The sequence below is a fragment of the Jaculus jaculus genome, chromosome 4 (assembly GCF_020740685.1).
Source record: "Jaculus jaculus isolate mJacJac1 chromosome 4, mJacJac1.mat.Y.cur, whole genome shotgun sequence".
NCBI lineage: Eukaryota > Metazoa > Chordata > Mammalia > Rodentia > Dipodidae > Jaculus > Jaculus jaculus.
The window spans coordinates 108818435-108838223 of NC_059105.1; the positions used below are offsets into that span (position 1 = coordinate 108818435).

General features: G+C 42.7%; 1 protein-coding gene across 2 annotated transcripts in view; it reads left to right on the top strand.

Annotated features, from left to right (window-relative positions):
- The window catches only part of Tgfbrap1 (transforming growth factor beta receptor associated protein 1), a 74097-nt gene that overhangs the window by 34692 nt on the left and 19616 nt on the right, over positions 1–19789 (top strand). For both annotated transcript variants that reach the window (XM_045147466.1, XM_045147465.1), the window contains exons 3-5: positions 476–670; positions 3150–3304; positions 19034–19116. In XM_045147466.1, the coding sequence (XP_045003401.1) occupies positions 476–670; positions 3150–3304; positions 19034–19116 (433 nt within the window). The remainder of the gene's footprint in view (positions 1–475; positions 671–3149; positions 3305–19033; positions 19117–19789) is intronic.

Genomic DNA, 19789 nt, shown 5'->3' on the forward strand with positions numbered 1-19789 from the left:
GTATGTGCACTGTTACAGGTTATACAACTATTCTTTAATGAAAGAGTAAAGCTCAGCTCCAAGCATTACTGACACCCACGTGGTAGGTACTCAGTAAATATGTGTTGATGAGTATGTGAGGAAGAGTGAAACTTACAGAAGCAAGCCAGATGTAGGTGTGGACATGCAGAAAAGCTTGCAGTGCTTCCTAAACTCACTTTTCCCTATATAGGGACATGTCCTTTATAAATGAGCATGAGGCTTAAATGAAAAAAAAAAAAAAAAAACTTTAGCCACATTAGGAATTGGGAGCAGATGAAATATATATTTAGAAAAGGTAGTTCTCTTCTCTGTGATTAAGTCCTAGAGGGTTCTTTGCACATGAATATAACTGCAGGAGAATTGAGTGGATTATTCTACTTCTGATCCTATCTACAGCAAAGAATAGCCCATAGTGTTTTGAAGACACTACCAATATTTTTTCCTGTTTTTCTAGGCATGTTCGCTACTGTGGCCGGTATTTCCCAGCGTGCCCCTGTGCACTGGTCTGAGAATGTGATCGGGGCAGCTGTTTGCTTCCCATATGTCATAGCACTTGATGATGAATTCATCACAGTTCACAGCATGTTGGATCAGCAGCAAAAACAGACCTTGCCATTTAAGGAAGGCCACATTCTGCAGGATTTTGAAGGTACCTGTTAGCATCAAAATCTTAACAGAATTTACTTATTAAACTTCTTGTATTTCTACAGTAAACGTTATTAGGGGTCCTTGGTCTTCTGCTAATCATCAAGAGTATACTAGTGACTGTGGCACAGTCTGTGTGGTTCAGGGATGGCAAGGTTAGCTGTGAGAGAGACATGTCAGTGAAGAGCCCTTGTAGCTCAGGCTCTGGCTGGAGAGGTAATAAGGCCCGTGGAGAGAGCAGAAGAGGAAGTATTTTGTTGAAATAATGGGGAGGGTTTCCTGACTATGACATTTGAGCCAAAGCTGTAAGGCTATCTAGGAGTCAGCCAAGCAGGTGTGATGTGCAGAACTGTCCAGTAGAGGAAAAACTGTATGTGAGCTCTCAAGAGAAGCCCCACAGGCAGTGTGGTATGAGTTCAGTTCTTGAGTGGAGGAGTGGACCAGCTTCAGTTGTCATGGTGCTGAGCACATTTAGCAAGTGGTTTTGGGTGTAATGTGCTTTGCTTTCATTTCTGTAGATTCTATTTTGAACTTTTACAGGGATACAGAGAAGTTGAAGGAGAAACACAATGAGCTGTCATAGCCCCTTCACCTAGATTCGAAACTTTGTTAGTGTTTCACAGCATTGTTTGAAAGTGAATGGATCACTTTGTGACATTTAATCCTGTTCTATCTTGGCACACATCTCTTAAGAACAAGGACTCTTCCTCCAAAGTGTCACATTAAGAACAGATTTTTAGTTCACTAATTGTTGCCCTGGAAGTGTCTTAGATTCTGAGAATATAAACAATAAAAAGTATAGTCTCCACTGTGAGATAACATTTGGGGCACTGACTCATGCATATACAGAAGTTGTCCTTGTATACTCACCAAGGGCTGTTTCCAGGACCCCTCCCAAATACCAAGATTCATAGATGCTCAAGTCCTTCCATAGAATGACTTAGTGTTTGCATGGAGCTTCCACATGTCCTCCTATAGGCTTTGGTCAAATCATCTCTGGATTACCTACACTATCTAATACAATGTAAATGCTGTCTGAATAGTTGTTATTCTTATTTAGGGAATATTGACATGAAAAAAAGACAAACTGTTCATGTTAGGTCAGACATAGCTAGCTTTTCCTGAATTGTTTTGTTTCTGGCTGGCTGAATCCACAGATTCAGAAGCTGTGAATGTTAATTCTGGGCACACAGGGGACTGATTGTAAATCCAAGTTGTAGTGCTGTGTATGTTGAGTAGTTCAGACTTGAATAGAGGTTATGGGCATAGAGGAGGCCAATGTAACCCACCCTGTGTGGAAGCAAAGGGGCTTCCTGGGAAGAGTAGTAGTACCAAACAGAGGGAAAGAACCTGGTAGGAATGTGAGGAAAACCACTTCAGTTGGGACATGGAAAACAGAAAGAAGATATCAATAAACTGCTTCGTGTAAAAGGTAATGCTTAGGTGAACATCACTCAAAGTGCTGAATTTTAAATAGTAGGAGCTAGTCCAGAATTAGTTTGATTCTTTTAAGGGCTGCATGTGGAGGATCTCACAGGTATAAGGACAACAATGATAGCAAGGTGAATTAGCAGGATGGTGGGGAAATGAGTAAGTGAATAGCAAGACTTAAGAGGTATTTTGGTAGTTATGCATGAAATGTCTCATGGTTAAAATTGTAGTATTAAAACCTCAATTTTTTTTGTTTAGTCTTATTTATTTGAGAGCGACAGACAGAGAGGGAAAGAGGCAGAGAGAAAGAGAGAGAAAATGGACACGCCAGGGCTTCCAGCCACTGCAAACAACTCCAGACGCGTGCACCCCTGTGCATCTGGCTAATGTGGGTCCTGGGGAATCGAGCCTTGAACCGGGGTCCTTAGGCTTCACAGACAAGCTCTTAACCACTAAGCCATCTCTCTAGCCTTAAAGCCTCAATTTTTATGTAAACAGTTTGGAAGGAAAAAAATGTTTTAATAAGGATTAGATGAGGTGTTTTAGAGTTGTTGTTGGTAATGATTCATGGCAGAGTTCTGGCTCACTGGACTCACTGGATTTTAAATTATGTGTCTCCTAGATTGACCAGCATTTTGACATAGAAAAAGCCTAAAGAAGAGGTGTTATTTTTTGGAAATATATTATTAAAAGTTTGTCCTTTCCTGCTAGTTGTCAGGATAGGCAGAACAAGGAGGCATTCTAACTTAAAGTTTCAATGAGACATCTTTTTTTTTTTTTTGGTTTTTCGAGGTAAGGTCTCACTCTGGCTCAGGCTGACCTGGAATTCACTCTGTAGTCTCAGGGTGGCCTCGAACTCTCGGCGATCCTCCTACCTCTGCCTCCCGAGTGCTGGGATTAAAGGCGTGCGCCACCACGCCCGGCTCAATGAGACATCTTTTGAGAGAGACTGTAAGAGTGAGGAGCATACTAGATAAGGATCCACTTTGAGGTGAACAGTAATTTTTTGAATGCAAAGGTTTTCTTTCTAATAATGATTTTTCCCCCCTCAGGAAGAGTGATTGTTGCCACAAGTAAAGGAGTTTACATCTTGGTTCCATTACCTCTGGAAAAACAAATACAGGATCTGCTAGCAAGCCGGAGAGTCGAGGAAGCTTTGGTCTTGGCAAAAGGAGCCCGGAGGAACATTCCAAAGGAGAAATTTCAGGTTTGTAATAACTGGTCACAAGAAAGCATGCCTGTAAGCCACCAGTTGAAAAGCATTTGGATTTAACTACATACACAGCTAACAGTAGAGAAGTCAGGTTTTGAACTACTGACTTGATACACACGGCTGTATTTCTCCCATCCAAGTACTAACCAGGTTTGGTCCTGCTTAGCTTTGGAGATTAGATGAGATTGGACATGTTCAGGGTGGTATGGCCATTGGTTTGAGCTGTATTTTTAACAACTTTCTTATTCAGGGACCTTCCAAGGAGAGCAGTTAACATAGTTCTTATAAACTGGAAGAATGAGTTCAGTTAATTGGCCTCCAAATTTGGAATTTCTGTCTGTTGGAGTAGAATTGAATTAAAGTTAACTTTAGGCTTTGCCCCTGCCCCCCCCATGTTGAAAAGTATTTCATATTGCAGGGGCCCATAGACTTGATTTGCTTTGGAAGCCTCAGCCACCCTAGTGCTAGGGTCTTAGGGATGCACCATCACATTCATAGTATACTTCAGAACCACTAACATTGGGATGGGCAGATAGCCTCGTGGGTAAAGCATTTGCTACACAAATGTGAGGACCTGAGTTTAGATCCCCAAACCCACATAAAACCGGACATAATAGTCGGTGCCTGTAATCCCAGGTCTCCTATGGATAGATGGGTGGCAGACAAAGAAGAATCCCTGAAAGCTGGGTCAGCTAGGCTGGTGTATTAGGGTTCTCTAGAGGAACCAAACCAGTAGAATAAATTGGTATTAAAGAGGCATGTATTGGATTAGTTTACAGCAGTCCAATAATAGCTATCTGTAGGCTTGATAGTCAAGGAACCAGGTAGCTGCTCAGTCCATGTGGCTGGATGCCCCAGCATTTTCAGTCCAGCACAGAAAGCCTGGAGGCTTTCTGGAGAGCCATGGATCTTCAGTCCATGCTGGAAGGCTGAGGAAACTTGGTTCCAATGCCTATGAAGGATAATCAAACAGGATAGATGCACATACGAGTCAATGGGGTAGAGGGCAGGATAGAGCTAGGTAAAAGGCACTCACCAGTGAGTAACGCAAGCAGCCAGGTGGAAAAAAGTGAAATTGTGTCCTCTCAGCGCTTTGTTATATATAGCATATCACCAGGAGCACTGCCCACTCTGGGGGAAGGATTCCTCCCTCAGTTAATTGTTCCTGGAAGCAATCTCAGAGACCCACTCAAGAGGAATGTCTGTGGATTCCTAATCTGATCAAGTCGACAGCAGGACTTAACCATCATACTTGCTGTGCATACACAGCAGTGAACGATAAGAGGCTGCTTCAGAACACATGGAAGGTGAGGACCAACACCTGAGGTTGTCCTCTGACTCTGTACATGTGTGGCATAGCACGCTCAGCACACACACACACACACACACACACACACACACACACACAAATGTGCTGGTGTTATAATCAATATCAAATTTTCTAAAATTAATACTTGGTCAGATGTTGTGTCATTCAAGTTACGTATTTGACAGTAATAAAATGAAATGTTAATGGACACTGGTGGCAAAGACCTATAATCACAGCTACATGGGAGGCTGAGGTAGGATGATTGCAACTTCAAGGCATGCCTAGACCATAGAGTGAGTTCAAAGCCAGCTTGGGCAATTTATAGAGATCTGTCTCAAAATAAGATGTAAAAAGAGGACTAAGGATATAGCTTGCCTAGTATGGATGAGACCTTAGGTTCAATCCCTAGTAATAAAACAAAGATAAAAATGTTAAACAATATTACTAGCAAAACTGATCACTGAAAGTTCTCATAAATTAATGTTAGACAGATTTTGCATGTAACTGATTGCTGTAGGAGGAAGTGTGTTTGAGCTAATGTTGCCTCTTATATAGCAAAGGATGGCTTTTGAAAGTGGATAAAGAGAGGGTGTGTTACAGTTTTGGGATTTGGAAAAGGGTGGCATCTTGTCTATGTGTACAGTGATAAAGTTTTTTTGTTCCTAACTTATGTGACACTCTGATGTATTAGCATTCAGCAGGGGGCAGCAAAAGCTAAGGAAGAAAGCGGCTGTCACTTCAGTACCTGTTACTGTATTGGGCACTTTATCTCACTAACACTTCGTGGTGGCTATAGCCATGTGGTGCTGGGCAGGACTTCCAGCTTGCTGCTTCAGCAGTTTGTGGCTGAGAAGGGGCCATGGTATTGTTACAGTTGCTTTTGGAGGGTAAGTCCTTTCCATGTGCTCTGCACACTAATTATATAGGGTTTACTTATGAGGCTTTCAGTGTTCTGTGTCTGAATTTTGCTGTTTTCATCTGCATTTTACCAAGAGCAGAGATGCTTAGTAGTGCCTGATGAAATAGCATGAGTTCTCCTGCTGTCCACCCTGCTAACTGAGGGGTTCTATTCCTCCTCCCCTGATCTCTGCAGGATCCCTGTGTTGCTGCAAATCAGCACTTTGGTTCTGTGAATTGTTTTTCCTGAGCTGTGTGAATAGCCTCCAGTGGGTATGTGCATCTGTGGTTCATCCAGCATGCAACTATGGAAGTGCTCTTTTTCTCCGCACAGACCAACTCCTTTTGCTTAACTACTTTAGTGGGCACCCAATGGCCGGAGTAATGTTCACACACTTGAAGGGCTTCGTGGTCTGCCCCCATCCACTTCTCTGGCCTAATCTTTCCCAGTTCATATTGTTGCTGCATGGCCCTTGTATAATTTATACCTGCCCGCCCGAGAAGGTGGAGCACAAAGAGAGCAAGGCCTGAGCCCCATCGCCTGTCAGACACTCTGGTAGCATTTAAGACACTTTTTTTTTTAATCCTTAAAAGAATTCAGAAATAGCTGGCACCACTGTCCTAGTTTAATAGAAAAGACCCAGACACAGAGCAGCTGAGATTGTTTTGCTTGTGGAGATCTGGCTACTGAAGTCAAGGAGGCCCTCAAAGTGGCAGGCTTTGCCATGCTGACCCTCCCCACCACGTTTACAGAACATGCTGTGCACTAGCATACCTCTCCACTCTTGAACTTTCTTACTTATTGTTTATGCAGTTCTTGTTATTGAAACACACATTTCTGTTTCACAAAGTTCTGTTTTAATTCCTTGCTTCAGTATTCCCTCTTCATTAATCCTGGTGCCCTTCCTCCAGGCAGAGCTGAGAACTCTTCCCTCCACCATCTACACCAGTGTATACTGTTTGAGCATCCCTCATTAGCCTCAAAACCCAAAGTCCAAAATCTGAAGCCTTTTGAACACCAGTGTAAGATCATTAGTGAAAATTTACACTTGAGCTAAGGGTAGGGTCCCAGTTGCAATGTAGCATACTGAAAGCACTATCTGAAATAACCTTCAGGCTATGTGTATCAGGTGTATACAGAGCAAATAACTTTTGCATTTAGAACTGGGTCATAACCCAGAACATCTCCTTATGCATGTGCAAATATTCTGAAGTTCAAAATCGTCTGAAACACTTCTGTTCCTAACCCTTTTGGATAAGAGAGGCACGACTTCTCACATTAACATACACACTGCCCATCAGTATTTATCAGTGGGCTGTTTTTATATTTCCTGGTTAGATTTTCATCTATTCAAAGAAGTGACTGAGTGGGAAAGTCAGAGCTTTGACCTGGTCTTCGGACAGAGCCATGATGTAATAATGTAATAAATACTGTAACAGAAAGGTTTTTGCTTCAAAAAGAAGTTAGAAGAACATTAAAACAATAGTAAAAATGTTTAAAATAATTTTTGTTTTTTTTTTTTGAAACATAATCTCCCATTGTAGCACAAGATGGCCTCACACTTGCAGTTCTCCACAGCTTCTGGAATACCTGGGAGTATAGGTCTGTGCCATTGAACCTAGCTAGTCTTTCAGTGAGAACCTTTGAATGCATTCTACTATTATAAGTGGTATATTCAATCTTTGATGATAATGTGAATTTCTTTGCCTGTGGCAACGTGGTCCCTCTGCTTCGAGTGCAAAGTCTGGCTAATTGGAGCCTGGGTGGTTCCCTCCCACATACTCTTCTCATATGGCTGACAGGCTTCCTAGGGGCTCCTGGTAGCAATGACGGACTCTGGCTGTCAGCCTCACAGCCTCTTTGCCCTGTCACTTTCCTGTGTGGTTTCTGGTACCATCTGGGTCCTGTGTAGTGTGGCTTATCTCATTGATTTGTGCTTTCAGATTTGTAGGGCCTTGTCATATATTTGGTTATAAACTTATGAGTATTGGGATTTGCTATCTGATGCAGTCAGATTCACATTGCTGGCAGAAATCACCTGACCAAGAGCAGCTTTTGGGATAAAAAGGGTTTATTTTGGCTTATAGACTCATGGAATGTATAAAGAATAAAAACCTTGCTACTTTCTTACTCAGCTCAAGCTACTGTAACAAAATGTCATAAACTGGATGGTTTAAAAAATGGACAGTTACTTCCCAGTGTTCTTTCTGAAAGCTAAGAGATATAACAGGGCCAGAGTATGAGCATGTTTGGTACTGGTGAAGGCTCACTTCACTTCATGGTTTATAGTGTCATCTCACTATGTTTCAGCAGAGCATAGAGAGGAAGTGAGCTTGCCTGGGACTCTTAGCACTAATCTAATTTCTGAGAGTGCTACCCTCATGATAGTATTTAAGGAAATAGCAAACTAGAAAAATATTTGTAGTTTGCAGGCTATTTTCTCTAATATGTTAAGAACTTCTTAGAATGAATACATTTATAGAAAATGAAATTATGTATCTGATAGGTATATAAAAAGATACTTGTTCACTCATACATATACGTATTATAAATATACTAATATACTTCTCATTCACCAGATTATTAGAGATCAAAAAATGACAGGGTATTGGTAAGGGTGTGAGAAAATGGGCACTTCCATGCATCACTTGTGACTGGACACAACCTCTGTGGGAGGGCAGTTTGAGAATAGCTGTGCTAGGGCTTGAATATGGCTTGAACATGTCCACTAAGGGTATTTGTGTTGAAACTCGGCAACTATTGTCTTGTATTAAGAGGGTGGAAATTCCAGACACAAAATAGCCTGGATATCCATGACCTTGCAGTGCCTGGCATTACCCACACAAGACCCTTATAATAGGAGGAAAAGATGATGACATCAAAATAAAAGAGAGACTAATTGAGAGGGGGAGGGGACATGATGGAGAGTAGATTTGTGAAGGGGAAAGTGGCATGGGGGAGGGAATTATCATGGTTTATTGGCTATAATTATGGAAGTTGTTGATTTAAAAAAGTTAATAAAGGGCTGGGCAAATGGCTTAGCAGTTAAGGCGTTTGCCTTAACTAAGGACCCCAGTTCGATTCTCCCAGGACCTATGTAAGCCAGGTGCACAAGCGGGCACATGCGTCTGGTGTTCGTTTATAGTGGCTAGAGGCCCTGGCATGCCCATTCTCTCTTTCTCTCTATCTGGCCCCTCTCAAATAAATAAATAATACTTTTTGTTTATTTTTATTTATTTATTTGAGAGTGACTGAGAGAAAGAGGCAGATAGAGAATGGGTGCATCAGGGCTTCTAGCCACTGCAAACAAGCTCCAGATACATGCGCCCCCTGTACATCTGGCGTACATGGATCCTGGGGGAAATCAAGCCTCAAACTGGGGTCCTTAGGCTTCACAGGCAAGTGCTTAACCACTAATCTATCTCTCCAGCCCTAAATAATTTTTTTAATTAAAAAAAAAGAGGGTGGAAACAATATAGAAATGGTGGGACCTTTGGGGAGTGATTAGGATTAGATAAGATCTTTGTTAAAAAAAATCAGGGCTGGAGAGATGGCTTAGTGCTTAAAGGAACATATTTGCAAATCATGTTAGCCCAGGTCTAATTCCCTAGTACCCACGTAAAGTCAGATGTACAAAGTGGTGTATGTATCTGGAGTTTATTTGCAGTGACAGGAAGCACTGGTGCACTCATACACATTCCTCCCCTCTCATATTTAAATAAATAAAAAAAATTAAAAATCAATGAAACTTGAAGGCCCCCGGTAGGTAGTGATGAATGTATCTCACTCTATTAGGATATTACAGTGCTGAGCCTATGGGAGTCAAGGCCCTTTGTATGTTTTTTGATGTCATCAAGAGAACAGAAAGTTTAAGCACTCAGTGTAGGGCACACTGACTGTGGAATGGGGTGCAATGAGTTGCTTATCAGTACCTGACATGACTGCTCCAGAAAATACATGCATCTGTTTTGTTTTTATTTTAAAAAAGCCAAATGGTGAAATCCCTTAGTATGATACTTCTGAAAGCCACCAATGTCAGTTTATATACATCCTTCCCAAGAGTTTAGGTGGGAGGCTTTGTCTTATAAATTGTAATTTTGGATGTTTTATATATTTATTTTATCTTATTTTGAGAGGGGGGGCAGATAAAGAGAATGGGTGTGCCAGGGTCTTTAGCCACTGCAAATGAACTCCAGATGCATGCATATACATCTGGCTTATGTAGGTACTAGGGAATTGAACATGGATCCTTAGGCTTCTCAGCAAAGTGCCTTAACTGCTAAACTATCTCTGTAGCCCCATAAATTGTATACTCCTTTTTCGTGCCTCCACCTTTGCCCACACTCCCCATCTGGGAATGGACCACACCTACTCTTGTGCCTGTCCATTGTACAGTTCCTTCCAGATCAGGCCTTCCCCATTTGTATTTCATTTGACACTTGGGCAGGAATGACTTTACTGACAATATTTTTTAAAAATATTTTTATTTATTTATTTGACAGAGAAAGAGGGAGAGAAAGAATGAGCACACCAGGGCCTCCAGCCACTGCAACCGAACTCCAGACGCGTGCATCCCCTTGTACATCTGGCTAATGTGGGTCCTGGGGAATCGAGCCGGGTCTGTTCTTTGCAGGCAAACGTCTTAACCGCTAAGCCATCCCTCTAGTCCCTGACAATATTTTTAAAAACATATTTTATTTATTTTTTTGAGAGAGAAAGAGAATGGGCGTGCCAGGTCCTCTAGCCACTGCAAATGAACTCCAGATGCATGCACCCCTTATGCATCTGTCTTACATGGGTCTTGGAGGGTTGAACTGGGAACCGTTGGCTTTGCAGGCAAATGCCTTAACCGCTAAGCCATCTCTCCAGCCCTTGACAATATTTTTTAATACTTTATTTTTATTTATGTGTGTGAGAGAGGGAGAGAATTGGGTACACTAGGGCCTCTAGCTACTGCAGATAAACTCTAGATACATGTGCTACTACGTACATCTGGCTTATGTGGGTTCTGGGGAATTGAACCTAAGTCCTTAGATTTCTCTGGCAAGTGGCTTAGCCACTAAGCACTAAGGACAATCTTTACACATAAATATAATGCATTTAAAAAAATATTTATTTACAAGCAGAAAGAGATAGAGAAAAGAGAGACAGCAGGAATGGGCATGGCATGGCCTCTAGCTGCTGTATATAAACTGCAGATGCATGCACCACTTTGTGCATTTGGCTTTACCTGGGTACTGGGGAATTGAACCCAGGCCATTAGGCCTTGCAAGTAAGCCCTGTTAACCACTGAGCAATACCTCCATACTATATTTTGATCATAACATTTTCCTTTTACCTTCTCTTTTCTCCTTTCCTCACCTCCCTTCAGAATGGGGAGAGATTTGTTCTGGAAGATTAAATTAACTGAATTTTGTAACTTGAAGCATTTCTTGGAGTCTAGACAGTACTAACTGTGGTTACCTAAGGGTGTGTATGTGTGTATAATGCTTTATCTTTCTTGAATCTCCAAAAGTGGTAGGAATGGAGGGGCATGTGTGAGTATGATAAATATACCATGATGTACTATGTATGTTAATATGGATCTTACTGGTCAGTCTAGTGTCTGGAATGGATTGTTTTCTGTACATGGGTAGTTGGCTTGTGATGACTGCATTTAATGTTTTGCCTTCTAGGGCCTGTAATCAGTCTTGGCAAGACCAGGCATGTCCATAACCCCTGTTCTCCTGGAGATAAGCCCACTGACAAAACTAAATTATGGCCATACCTCAGTGTCCCTCAGTATCCTTGGGAGATTGGGTATAGAATCCCCCAGTCAGATAACAAAGTCCACTAATGCTCAAGTCTTTGGTGGGGGGTGTGATGGAGGTTTGAGGCAGGGTCTTACTGTAACCTAGGTTGACCTGGAATTAACTTTGTAGCATAGGCTGACCTTGAAATATGGTGATCCTCTTACCTCAGTCTCCCAGTGCAAGGATTATAAATGTGATCCATCTTTCCTAGCTCTCAAGTCCTGTTTATAAAATGACTTCTGTTTGCATACATTAAATGCATATCCTTGCTTTAAATACCTTTTCATCTATTTCACATCATCTCTAGGTTCCTTATAATATGAAATACAATGTAAATACTATTTAAATAGTTGTTAGCCGGGCGTGGTGGTGCACACCTTTAATCCCAGCAGTCGGGAGGCAGAGGTAGGAGGATTGCCATAAGTTCGAGGCCACCCTGAGACTCCATAGTGAATTCCAGGTCAGCCTGGGCTAGAGTGAGACCCTACCTCGAAAAACCAATAAGTAAATAAATAGTTGTCATACTGTATTGTTTTAGGAATAATGACAAGAAAAATGTCTGTACTTGTTCATCATAGATGGAGGTTGTTTTTTTTTCTCAGATATGTTTGACCTGTAGTTAGTTGGTTGAATCTATTGATGTGAGATACTGTTGAGTCTTTTTTTTTTTAATTTTTATTTATTTATTTGAGAGCGAGAGACACAGAGAGAAAGACAGATAGAGGGAAAGAGAGAGAATGGGCTCGCCAGGGCTTCCAGCCTCTGCAAACGAACTCCAGACGCGTGTGCCCCCTTGTGCATCTGGCTAACGTGGGACCTGGGGAACCAAGCCTCGAACCGGGGTCCTTAGGCTTCACAGGCAAGCGCTTAACCACTAAGCCATCTCTCCAGCCCACTGTTGAGTCTTTTGAGTAAGAGGTGAGATCCAAGCCAGACCCTGCAGTTAGGCTGCCTTTCTTCAGTTGAAAACCCCTAGAATAGTTATCACATTGTCTTTGTTTTTAAAGTTTTTCATTTATGCATTTGTGTGTGTGTGCGTGTGTGTGTGTGTGTGTGTGTGTGTGTGTGTGTGTGTGTGTGCGTGCGTGCGCACGCGCCTATATGTCTGTCAGAGGTCCACAAGGTGCTCTTGCTGCAAACACACATCAGACATTTCGCCATTTTTTATGCCCTGCTTATGTGGTTGGCATGGAAATTGAGCCTGGGCTAACAGGATTTGCAAGTAAGTGCTTTTAACCACCGAACCATTTTCCTAGCCCCCTACACATTGTCTTAGTAATTAGTTATCTCAGTTGTCCACTTGTATCTTAGTTTGTGCAGGAGACTTACAGCTTCCTCCTATAGGTCACCTGCTCCTCCTCACCCACCCAGGATCCAGGAACCAGTCACAGCTAAGCGAAAGAGGCTGTAGAAAGAGGAGGGGCCATTCTTGCGTCAGCATACAATGCTCCATCTTTCCAAGGTGTCTAGTGCTCCTGGGTTTACATGGGCCACTTCTGCCCTGGTGTCTGCAGATGTGTTGGCTGTGATTGTCCTCTTCCTCAAAGACCTGTTACAGCTGTAAAAGATGCTGAGTAGCTGGGACTTCATACACTGTTCTTCTGCATGACAGTCTGTGGCCCCATTTGATTCCCTGTCCTAGCCTTACTGTTCAACTCTTTTCTTCCTCTTCTTTCTTCTCCCCTCCTCTTCCCCCCTCCCCCCTCCCTTTCTTGTTCTGTGTGTGTGTGGTGTGCATGGACGTGTATATGTGTGTTCATATATGTGTGGTACTTGTGTGTGTGCGCATGTGTATGCTTCTGTGCTTGCATGTGACAGCCAGACATTAATGCTGAATATCTTCTTCAGTTGCTTTCTACCCTACTTTTTGAGACAGGTTCTTGCTAAACCTAGCTAGACTGATTTAGATGAGAAACTATCCCTCAAGCTTCTGTGGGTCTTCCTCCCCAGCTCTGAGATTACAGGCACATGCCAAGCGTCTCTGCTGGGAGTCTGACCTCAGGTTCTCATGCTCATCAGCAAGCACTTTCTCCACTGAGTCATCTTTGTAGTCTATTTGTTTATTTATTTGGGAAAGCAAGGGAGAGAATGGGCACACCAGGGTTTCTAGACACTGCAAACAAACTCCAGACACATGTGCCACCTGGTGCATCTGACTTACGTGGGTACTGGGGAATTGAACCTGGGTGCTTAGGTTTCATAGGCAAGTTCCCTTAACTGCTAAGTCATCTCTCCAGCTTTTTTTTTTGGGGGGGGGGGTTTTCAAGGTAGGGTCTCACTCTAGCCCAGGCTGACCTAGAATTCACTATGGAGTTTCAGGGTGGCCTCGAACTCATGGCAATCCTCCTACCTCTGCCTCCCGAGTGCTGGGATTAAAGGCATGCACCACCATGCCCAGCTTGACGTTTTTTTTAAAATCACATTTGATATGTGCTGTTCTAGCCACTTGAGACACCCTATTTTAGAAACTAGTACTTGTCACAATAAAGCTCTGCACAGCCATTCTGTGATCATTTCCACCACTTATAGGAAAATACCTAATGAAATCTCATTTTTTCACCTTTTTATTTTTTTTTTCCTTTAGAGAGAAAGTCTCAGTATGTAGCCTAGGCTGGCTTTGAATTTGTGATCCTCCTGTCTGCTTCCCACATGCTGGGATTATATACTCAGCTAAATCTTTTTCTTTCATCAGCAAAGGTCTCCTGTTCCTTATTCCTACCCATCTTCATATGTGTAGTGTAATCAAACAAGTGGACTTGAAATGATAGTGGAAGCTGGTTTTGGTGAGGGTGCAGACTGCATGCCAGGCACTGCTGTGAAGCTGTCAACAATAGCTCAGTCCTCAGATCCCTTTGTAAATATGAAGATACTGCTGAGGGAGGAAGTGGTTGTCCCAGGACCTGCCAGCTAGCAACAGTCACACATCAGATTCCAGGATATTGATCCTCAGGCTGAACCAGTGGGGATCCCTGAACTCAGAAGCCTTCAGCTGCTGCCAAGCTCACTAAAAGAAAGAAATAGGCCCGGAAAAATTCTTCTTCTTCTTTTTTTAATGGTAGGGAATACATTATATAACATAAAATTGTCTACTCTCTTTAGGAGTATATTTTTCAATGGATGTATCCCCAGTGCTCCAGCTTCACTGCCATCCCTCTGCAGAGTGGTTTGTCTTCCTACCTGCAGTCCATACCTGCTAAACAACTCCTACTTGAATGTAGCACATATAGTTAGCCCATCAATCCCATTCTGTATTTTGCATTTGTATGTTTGACTCCTCCTCCACATCCTCATATAAGTGAAATCATATAGTATTTGTCCTTTTATCACTGGTTTATTTCACTCTGCATAATGTCTTTAAAGTTCACCCCTGTTGTACCATGTGTCAAAATTTCATTCCTTTTTTAAGATAAAATTCACTTTCTAGGCATGGTGGTTTATGGCTTTAATCCCAGCACTCTGGAGGCAGAAGTAGGAGGATCACTGTGAGTTTGAGGTTAGCCTGAGACTACATAGTGAATTCCAGGTTAGCCTGGGCTAGAGTAAGACCCTACCTCAGAAGCTAAACAAAAATAATAAAAAAGACAACATTCCCTCAGTTGGAAGATTACCTTCCTTTTCCTTTCCCCAATCCTTTCTTTTGTCCTTCCTTCAGCCGCCTTTCCTCCCTCATTCTCTCATTTTTTTCTTCCTTCTTTCCTATTCTTTCTTCCTCTTCTCCCTCCCTTTTCTTTCTTCCTTCCCTTCTTTCCAGTCAATTCTTCTCTTCCTTCCCTTCCTTCCCATCCTTGCTTCCTCCCCTTCTTTCTCTCCTATCCTTTCTTCCCTCCCTTCCTTCCTTTATTATTGATGCTAGAGACTGAACCAAGGTCTCATGTATTCTAGGAACATCCTCTACCACTGAGCATATCCCCAATCCAGAATTCCTTATTTCACTGGGCCATTCATATTAAGGGAGCCACAAAACAAGCTGTCCTTTCAATGTAGTACTCCAAAGAACTGTTTTTTTCTAGAAGTTCTTATGTGATATTCAATAATGTAGCTTTGAAAATAAACTTCGAAAGCTTCACAATAGGATACTCCATTTCAGAAATTTCCAATTCCCTAAATCACTAGTTGGAAGCCTCAATGTGGCATCTGTCATACTCAAAATCAGCATGCAACCATTTCAGGCCTTCTCAACTTGCCTGCACGTTGTGCCCTGGCTATGTATAGAGTGGAGACTGAGTGAATACTTAGAGGTGTGCTTTGCCGAGTCCTTTGATAATGAAGGATGAGCTAGCAATAAAGTCATTGAGATAGTTCTGGTGTCAAAAGATACAGATTCTCCTATATCCTGAAATCACCATGTACTCATCCACCCTCCCTTTTTCCCATGAGACCACACAAAGCTTCGGGATTTTTTGTTTTGTTTTGTGTTCAGTTTTCCAAGGTTAGGATCTTGCTCTAGTCCAGGCTGATCTGGGATTCACTGGCTGTCCTCAAACCCATGATGATCCTCCTACCTCTGTCTCCCAAGTACTGGGATTAAAGATGTGTGCCACCACACCCATCTTGATTTTTTTTTTTTTTTTGAGGTAGGGTCTCACTCTAGCCTAGGAACTTACTCTATAGCCAAGGCTGGTCTTGAACTCATACTGGTCCTCTCCCTCAGCCTCAAAGTGCTGGGATTAAAAGTATATGCTGCTAGGGCTGGAGAGATGGCTTAGTGATTAAGCGCTTGCCTGTACAGCCTAAGGACCCCAGTTCGAGGCTCGGTTCCCCAGGACCCACATTAGCCAGATGCACAAGGGGGCACACGCATCTGGAGTTCATTTGCAGTGGTTGGAAGCCCTGGTGCGCCCATTCTCTCCCTCTCTCTCTATCTGCCTCTTTCTCTCTCTGTCTGTCGCTTTCAAATAAATAAATAAAAATAAACAAAAAAATTTAAAAAGTATATGCTGCTATACCCAGCCTGGCTCCAGGTTTTATAGTTGAGGATCATCTGAGTGGAAAGCAGGTGTCAGACATGGTAGACTTCCTGGACACTAGACAGAGACCCAAGAATTGATAGTGTTTGGTAAAGTTTCTAGCCAGGCATTTTTAGGTAAAATCCAGAGAGGTTTATGCATGCTTGGTTTCAGCATCCTGCTGCTTGCATGCAGAATGAGAGTCACTGCATGCTTCCTTCAAGTCTTCTTGGGATGTTGTGGTGGTTTGAATCAGATGTCCCCCCCTCCAAACTCATGTATTCTGAATGTTTAGTTCTCAGCTGATAGTCATTTGGGAGGTGGAGCCCTGCTAGAGGAGGTGTATTGTTGGGGGCAGGATTAGGGGTGTTACAGCCGGCTCCCACGCCACCAGAATTTGGCTCACTCTCTTGCTGCTGTTGTCCACTTGATGTTAGCAAGTAGATGATGTCCAGCCTCTGCTTATGCCATGCTTTCCAATGTCCTCATGGAGCTTCCCCTTGAGACTGCAGGCCAAAATAAAAATCTTTCCTCCTATCAGCTGCTTTTAGTTGGGTGCTTTGTCCCAACAGTGAAGTTCTAACTATGACAAGCATTCTCTAACTAGAACTTCTTTTCTCAGTCTATTTTCTGTTTTGTAAGAAAATACTTGAGAGATGGCTCAGTGGTTAAAAGGCATTTGCTTACAAAGCCTGGCAGCCTGGATTCATACCCACAATACCCACATAAAGCCAGATACACAAAGTGGCACATGCATCTAGAGTTTGTTTGCAGTGGCAAGAAATCCTCGCATGCCCATTCTCTCTCTCTTTCTCCCTCCCTCCCTCCCTTTCTCTGCTTTCAAATTATTAAAAAGAAAATAAAAAGAAACTTGAGGGCTGGATGAGGTGATTTAGCAGTTAAGGCCCTTGCCTGCAAAGCCTAAGAACCTATGTTCAATTCTCCAGGTCCCACTTAATCCAGACACAAGATGTGATGCAAGTGTGCAAGGTCGCACATGCGTCTGGAGTTCAATTACAAGTGGCTGGAGGCCCATGGGTGTCAGTTCTCTCTATATCTCTCAGACTCTTGCATAAACAAAACAGGTCACTCTGTTGGGCTTGCCTCAAAAAGAAAAAAAAAAATTCTTGAGACCCAATAGTTGATAAAGAAGGCAGTCTGTTTAACTTATGTTTCTGGAGTCTGGGAAGTCCAAAAGCATGACACTGACATGTGCTCAGTGTCTGGTTAAGGGCTTGTTGCTACATCATTACATGGTGAGAAAGAGTAAGTGTGATCAGTTGCGTCTCACCTCTGGTTACCAGAAAGACACTATCATCATCCTGGGACCCCACTTTCATAACCTCATGTAAGCCTCTTAGGTTCCCAACACAGGGCTCATTTAGACTTTAGCATCATAATTCATGGATATTTGGAATGTTGGCAATAGTAGCTTTATTTTCCTTCAGGTAGATGATGCTTGAGTCTAATAGCCACATATACCAGAATGCTATCTTATTTCTCATTGGCAGGCCTGGGTATAAGTGGGCATTTCCCTGTTGGTGGATCTTTTGATCCTTTTGCTACATAGATGGCCTATATCATTTCTACTTTCAGAAATGGGGCTGGAATTGCTGGCCAACAGAACCTTACCCTACTTCCTTCTGCTCATTGTTGTAAGGTGATACAATTGGGCCAGTCCTTAGGTCTGTGCATTAAAGAGTAATGGAATCAGATCCATGCTGGGGTGCATGGTGTGCACGTCCATGCATGCATCTGTCTGTCTGTCTGTGTGCTCAGTTTGCCATATATGCAGCTTCTACATCTGGATTTAACCAACTGCAGTTTCAAAGTATTCAGAAAAAATATTAGGATAGTATTGAGGCTAATTCTCAATGATAGAGCATGCTTAGCATGCATGAGGCTCTAGATTCCATCCCTAGCACTGGAAGAAGGTACATTTCATTTGTACTGAGTATGTACAGACTTTTGTGGTCATTATTCCCTAAGCGAAATAGTATAAGTGTAAGGACTGTCTGCAATGGATCTGTGGTGCACTAGGTTTTACAAGTGATCTTGAGATGAGCTAAAGTACACAGAAGGGTGTGCATAGGTTCTATGGAAATACTATGTTGTTTATATATTGTTTTTTTCTTTTTATCTGGGTACTCGGGATTGAACTCAGGTCTTCATGCTTACAAGGCAAGCACTTTACCAGCTAAGCTCTTTCTCCAGGCCTGTGCTATTTTATGTAAGGATTTGAGCATCCCTTGAATGCTGGTGTAGCTGTAGAGGTGCTAGAACCAGTCTGCTTTTGATACTGATACATACATGTAATTTTGTATATGTCTTTAACTTGTAACTTCATGTCTCCATGTAATAAGTTAGCTTGGGGGGGTGGATATGGCTCAGTGAAGAAGAGTGCTTGCTGTGCAAGCATGAGCACTTGAGTTTGATCCCCAGTGCCTATGCAAGAAAAACCTAGGTATGGTCATACAGTGCTGAGGTCAGTGGAGGTAGAGTCAGGAGAGGGAATCCCTGGGGCTTGCTGGTCAGCCAGTCAGATGAAAATTGGCAACTTCAAGTTAAGTGAGAAACTTCGTTTAGGGAAGTGAAGCAGAAGAGCAGTAGAGAACACCTGACCTTCTCTTCTGCCCTCACACATGGGGCACATGTGTCTGTATACCCCCCCCCACACACACACAAAATGAGTTAGCTTGTGTTGTGAATGAGGAAGGCATCCTCTCTTCTTGTGGTGATTTTAAGGTACCTTTAAATGAACCTTGTCTTTCCTCACAGGTAATGTACAGAAGAATTTTGCAGCAAGCCGGCTTTATACAGTTTGCACAGCTCCAGTTTCTGGAAGCTAAAGAGCTCTTCAGGTAATTTGAATGTTGGTGGAAAGATTGCCATTGAGTGTCCTCTGCTGGGAACCTGGTTCTCCTGCGTGCTTTCATGGGAGAAATACGGCATGGCCAGCTTGAGCTGTGGGTAGGAGTGGAGAGCTGTTCATAGTAACACACACTACCCAAGCTACTCCTTGGGCTCCACCAGCAGCTTGTGTGTATCTGTTGTCCCAATTCTATGCTGGCAGGGCTGAGGAGAACCCTTGAAGGTGGTGGGAGTGGTGGGTCAGGACATTAGGATTGTGGAGAGTTAAGTAAGGATGTTGAGGAACACCTGTTCTTGCTACCTTCTCTCAGGGAATTTTAGTAGTAGCTTAATTAGAAAAAGCAAGGACTTGTAGGAAGACCTGTAAGACCTTTTCATCATTGTGTAGACATCCGAGTTAGCTCACTCAGCGAGTTGAGGTTGTCTTATTGAGGTTCTGCCATTATGAATAACCTTGCATTGTAGAGTCCCCTGGAACTCTTGTGTGCATTTACTCTCTCCTATGTCCCCTCTATCCTCTCCCTCCTTTCTCTCGTCCTCTTGTTCCTTCAGTTAGTTCTCCTTGCCCATCCCTATTTCCAGCACTCATTTACCATCCACACCTGTTCTCCTGGCCATGTGCTGGGCAAGGCAATAGTTATTCAGGTACTTTTTCAGAACTCC